This window comes from Microcebus murinus, chromosome X (genome assembly GCF_040939455.1).
Source record: "Microcebus murinus isolate Inina chromosome X, M.murinus_Inina_mat1.0, whole genome shotgun sequence".
Classification (NCBI taxonomy): Eukaryota; Metazoa; Chordata; class Mammalia; order Primates; family Cheirogaleidae; genus Microcebus; species Microcebus murinus.
Window position 1 is genome coordinate 74,443,524 of NC_134136.1, and position 6,281 is coordinate 74,449,804.

The following is a 6,281-nucleotide window of genomic DNA, read 5'->3' on the forward strand; positions in this document are numbered from 1 at the left end:
ATGTTTATTATTATTTTTTTTACAGTACTTTGAGTTACTTTTTTATAAAAACTTTTCTTGCCGGGCGTGGTGGCTCACGCCTGCAATCCCAGCACCCTGGGAGGCCAAGGCAGGTGGATTGCTCAAGGTCAGGAGCTTGAAAAAACTTTTCTACTTTCTTCAACATGGGATACTGAGTATAATTTGACCTTTACAACTAAAGTTCATCATTATAAGTATCCATTATTATACTAAATCAGCATTAATTTGACTATTTCCTCTCTGCCTAGGACACATTTATCCTTATAAACTATCTGCCTCCTATCTCCCTGACCAAGTTTGGATTCACCTGTTATATGCTTTCAAAGCACCTTGGACTTCTTCACAGTACTTATTACACTTAGGATTGTACATTCATTTGTGAGATTTTATTACTGTATCTCCCATAGTAGATTATAAGGACCATGAGGGCATGTATCTAGTCCATGGTGGGCATGGACTAGATACATGGTCCATGATACATGGTCCTCGTGGTCAATGGTGAACAATGGCTTGTTCACCATTAATGCCTGGTGTATAGTAGGCTCCTAACAAATAATAGTTGAATGGTTAAATAAACACCTAACTCAGTGCATATCCCCTCTACAACTTGCTGAGGGCAAGTCTTGGAATCCAGAGAATCAATCTTTCTAAAAATGATGTTAAAAAAAAACTAAAAAAGGAAGCCCTAACTATAGAATGGAAGTGATCCTTTCATAGTGTATAGGACCTCAACTGTAGGGTCTTGTGATAACTACTTTGGCTGTTAGGCCTCTTCCCCCTTTTAATGCCTAGAAAAAGTAGAAAGTGTATGGATAAGTACCCCTTAAGAGCCATGAGTTCTTGGGCACTAAACCTCAATTTCCTTTTATAAAATAATGATGATACTCCCTACCTCTATGGTTATTGTGAGGATTCAGTAAAATAATAAAGTGCTCATCACATTGCTTGATGTATAAGAAATGTTGATGTTAGCTGTTACTAGTAGCATATTATTAACTATTGTGACACACAACTGTCTTTCACATATGAAAATATTGCTGTTGACCCATCACCAAAGTGTATGTATTCGGAATCATTTCTTTAGGAGAGGTTAAAGGATTTGCTAAGAACCATCAGTTCATCCAACTTCTCCCCTTTAAGACCAGTGTTTTTCATCAAAGTCTCATATATTGGCTTTAAAGTAAACTGCTTGGCTTTCATTCATAAACTATTCCCACTAAAAATATACATTTCTCTATTGGTCTACTAATATCACAGTAAGTTTATTAGATGTTGGAGATTCTTATATAGCCCAGGAAAAGGTTACAGAAAATTTCAGAAAGGAAGTCCCACTGGAAATTAAAGTATACTTTTTCTACATATATTAAAAAAAATTCCTTTCTCTTACCATTTTAAAGTGCAGGTAAAATTTTTCTCCATTTTTTGGTAGCTAAGGAATTTGAAGAAGGAAAATAAAATGCTTTACCATTGCTATCAACTATATTTTACATTATAGTTATACATAATATTTATTATGTATAACTTTTGTATAAGTTTATATAAACTTATGTATAAGTTTATGTTATACATAAAGAAACATTAATACTTTAAAAGCTTGGATCTTTGAGTGTATGCCTAACACAGCTTCTGTAAATCCATACTGGGCCTTGAGATTATCATGTTTATTATAAAAGTCAGACAGTAATTTTATTTTAAAGATGTATTACTTTCAAAATATTCCCAATTGCTGAAAGTGCTTTTAGTTTAGGATATACAGTTTTTGTTTGTTTGTTTGTTTTTTAAGAGACAGGGTCTTGCTCTGTTGCACCCAGGCTGTAGTGTAGTGGCGCCATCTAGCTCACTGTAACCAACTCCTGGGCTCAAGAGATCCTCCCGCCATAGCCTCCCAAGTACCTGGGACTACAGGCGTGCACCACCATGCCTGGCTAGTTAGGATATACAATTTAATTGTAATCTGATGCTCATTGCAGATGAATGTTTACCTTGCTGTAGGTTTAAAGAACAGTACAGATATCTCAAGAACACCAAGGAAAATTAGATTTTGCCCTCCTTATGTAACTCCTTAAGGACTGAAATCACAAAGCTAACCAAGAAACCATCTACTTTAACCAAGCAGTTTGTAAGGATAAGTTATAAGATACCGAAGTCCTCAAACCTATATATGTGGCCAAAATTAAATGACCTTCCCTTTCAGGCAACTGCACTTGAGAATCAAAGTTTTAACTGCTGTTGGAGACCATGGATTGAGGATGCACTGTTTTGGAGTTTCTCAGTTACTGTATCTTCTTTCCCTGTGGTTTTGATGACTTCGGATACCCCATTGGTTCCAAGGATGCAAGGCAAACTTAGAAACACTTCATTATTTATATCATAATATCCCTTTGCTAAAATTGATACAGAATGCACTTTCTTTTTATTGTTTACAATACTGTCAACCAGGTCAGCTACTGATAGTCCAACAGACCAGGATCTTTGGCCTTTTACCCTTAACAGTTCCATTGCTCTGTTGAATAGCTGCACCTGAGAGTTATGACTCATTACTTCTTGGCTACCCCATGTGGGCACTTTGTCTTCTCCCTGCTCACCAATAACCCATACTTCTTTGCCTGAAGTCTGTGCCTTCAAAACATTTGTAATAATATATTGTAATCTCTGTGAATCCAGATTGCAGCCAATTCCAATCACTTGATTTATGGGAAATGCACTCAGTTTCCATGTCACATAGGTCATGATTTCCACTGGTTGAGATGCAACGAGCAGGACACTGTGTTGACTATAATGTCCCAGAACTGGGACAAGGGCTCTGAACATATCCACATTGCTCTGTACCACATCAAGATAGGACTGAGAACTACCCAAGGAGTTGACTGTGAAGATCACCACCTTGGAATGAGCAGAGGCAGACAAATCTTTGCTGATCTCCACATTAGGCAGGTTGAAAATGTCAAGGTCCATCGTCCCTCCTTTAGTTCCTTCTGAAAGGTCTAAGAGGACCAGCCTGTCCGCTATTCCCTTTGCTGAAATTGCTAATGTGCAGGCAATACCCAACTCTCCACCTCCAACCACAGTAATTTTATTGATTGTTTTATTTTCATGATTTGCCCAGCTCTTTGAATTTATGTCTGAGACACCTTCAGTGATTTTTGCAATATAGGCTAGCAAGTCTACCTGCCGTGCCTCATCAGATGATGACAGAGAATACAGAGGAAGTTCCTCTTGAAACTTGGCAATCATTTCTTTAATTAATCCAACAATGACAGATTTAGGATGGCTCCAGTTTTGGAGATAGGGCAAGTATATTCTGCCTTGAGCATCCACATGTTTTCCAACTGAGATTCCCATATTTGCAGTTGGCTTCAAGAAGCAAATGGGGGGAGCAAAAGGGTGAGAATCCAAAATCCAGAAACGAATTGGTAAGTTATATGTATTACCCTGATACATCACAGGAATAGTGCCAGTAAAATTCAGCAGGTCTTTCTGGGAACTATCTTTAAAAACGTAGGTGTCCATGGAATATCTAAAATGTGGGAAAAATACATTTACATTCTTTAGTTCTTCCACAGTTAGATCCCTGAACTTGTACTTGCCAAGCAGCCGCCTCAGACTCTCGCAGTCGAACTCCATCTCCAACCAGGTCCCACGACCCCAGCCGATACTCTTCCTTCTTTGCTACCATATTTCTATCTGGAACTACTTCCCTTCTTCTTGAAAGACTTCCTTTATCATATATTTTAATGTAGTTTGTTGCTGATGTATTCTTTCACCTTCTTTTTCTGTAAAATTTTTTATTTCATTTTGTAATTTGAAAATTATTTTTGCTGGGTATGATTTTCTAAGTCGCCATTATTTTTCTTTTAGTATTTTATAGATGTCACTCCATTTTCTGTCTCACAATATTTCTGCTGGGAAAACTGCTGCCAAACTTATCTTTGTTCTTCTGTATGTTATAGAGTGTTTTTCCCTCTAGCTGCCTTCAAGATTTTCTTTTTATCTCTGGTTCTCAGTAATTTGATTATGATGTGCCTCGGTCTAGTTTTCTTTATGTTTCTTGTGGTTGGGTTTTGTTGAGGTTCTTGAATCTGCAGAATTATAGGTTTTATCACATTTTCAAAACAATATTAGTTTTTCAATTTGTTCTCTCTCTTCTTTAGGGAACACCAAATACATGTGCCTTAGGTTCATTGGAACTGTTCCACAGCTAATTTATATTCTGCAGTTCTTTAAATAACTTTTTTCTCTCTATTTCATTTTGTATATATCTTTTTACTAGGTCTTGATATTTAACCACTTCGGGACCAGCATGAACTGTAGGCAACAGCCACAGATGAATGTGCATAGCTGAGCATCTACTATAGTCGATAGCCACAGATGAACGTGATCAGCGACTTTAGCAGACAGCCGTGATATGAAGGCACACAGCCAAGCCTCGACTTTAGCTGACAGCCATGTTCTAATTTTTAATTTATCAAAATAAAATTGTGAATATTTAAAAATAATGTAATGAAAACATATGCGTATATGTTACCTATTCTGATTTACATTACAAGTAAAGCTGCCTGTAAAGTAAAACAAGCTTTCAGTGCTTTAAATTTTTCCTCATCACACGAGAGCAAAATGGATTCGTTGTCAATGCACAGCACAAACTATCGTGTGGACTATGAGTGCTGGCTTTGGGCAAGGTTTCGTGGCCAGTGAGTGCGGTATTCAAGTGGTTAATAATGATTTTTATAGTGTCTAAACTGCTATTAATCCTGTAGGGACTAAGGGAAGTCTTCCCCACTGCCTTCTGAAGGTTTGCTGAAAATGAACTGAAAAAAGGCAGAGTAATAGAAGAAAAGATATAAAAATTTATTTAACATGCTTAAACATGGTATAATGACAAGAAAATAATTATGCAATAACCCAATGAGGTCCAGATTAGTATGTACCCTTCTTCGTAGGGGAGGAGAAATGGGGGAAATGTGTCCATTTTGAGGGGTGGTAAATAATTTTTGGATAAAATGAAAGAGGAAGTAAAGTCAGAGAGACCTTGAGGAAATGCTCAAAAGACAAATTGGTACATTAAAATTGATCACAGAATGAACAAATTAGGAAATCACTGTTGTCTATTTTCCATTTTAATGATGGATTCAGGCAAAGATATTCAATGGATGCTAATAGAATACAATGCTTTGGTGGGGGGAGGGGTGGCAAGGGCAATATATGTAACTTTAAAAATATTTGTACCCCCATAATATAATGAAATAAGAAAAAATAAATAAAAAAGGGGAAAAAAGAATGCAATGCTGTTGTGCAAAAGATATGAAAAGGATTTTAAAGTATCACTCCCCGGTATTACTTATGGTGGAAAATTTGGGAGAGAAACCAGTAGAAAAGAGATTAAACTTAACATCACCAGTAAAGGGATACATTTCCAATATGTGTTTCCAAATATAATGCAATGTAAAGTACACAATATCACCTATTTCATATTCTTTCAAAAGTGTTTAACTGGGATATAATAATGAGGAACCAAAAACACACAATGTGTGGCACTCTGCAAAACAATTGGTCTGAACTATTGCAAAGGATCTAATGTAATCAAATTATACTAAAGTGATTTGGTGCCAAAATAAGATACAAAGGCTTTGATTGGATCCTAAATCTTAGAAGAGGAGACAAATAAACAATAAACAACAACAGCAAAAACATAAAAGGTCATTCTCAGTAATAGTGCAACTGAGAACATGGTATGTATGTGGATGCTATCATTAGACCAATGTAGAGTGCCTTATACATGATGATAATACTATGTTTATTTAGGAGAATGTCTTTGTTCTTAGGAGATGTGTTCTGAAATATTTAGTGGTAAAGTGTCATGATGTCTAAAATTTACTTAAATATATTTCAGCATTTGATAAATCAAAGGGGGAGAAGTGGGTAAGGGAATGAGGGAGTTACGGTGGGAGGGAGGAAAAGAGAATGAAAATATGCCAACATGGGAAATGTAGATGAAGGTATGCATGTGTTCATTGTACACTTTAATAATTTCTTAGGTTTAAAATTTAACAAAATAAAATTTTATGTTGAACCATCCCTGCATCCCTGGGATGAAGTCCGTTTGATTGTGATGGATTATTTTTTTTTGATAAGTATCTAGATTCGGTTAGCTAAGATTTTGTTGAAAATTTTTGCATCTATATTCATTAGGGATATTGGTCTGTAGTTTTCTTTTTTTGTTGCATCCTTTCCTGGTTTTGGTATCAGAGTAATATTCGCTT

General features: G+C 36.1%; 1 protein-coding gene across 1 annotated transcript; it reads right to left on the reverse strand.

The window, feature by feature from the left end:
- Positions 1-1,264: 1,264 nt before the first annotated feature.
- Positions 1,265-3,683, reverse strand: LOC105871950 (ubiquitin-conjugating enzyme E2 variant 3). Its single transcript, XM_012765609.3, has one exon. It carries the CDS (start codon positions 3,643-3,645, stop codon positions 2,233-2,235), a length of 1,413 nt encoding a protein of 470 aa, XP_012621063.1. The 5' UTR covers positions 3,646-3,683; the 3' UTR covers positions 1,265-2,232.
- Between the last annotated feature and the right edge of the window lie 2,598 nt (positions 3,684-6,281).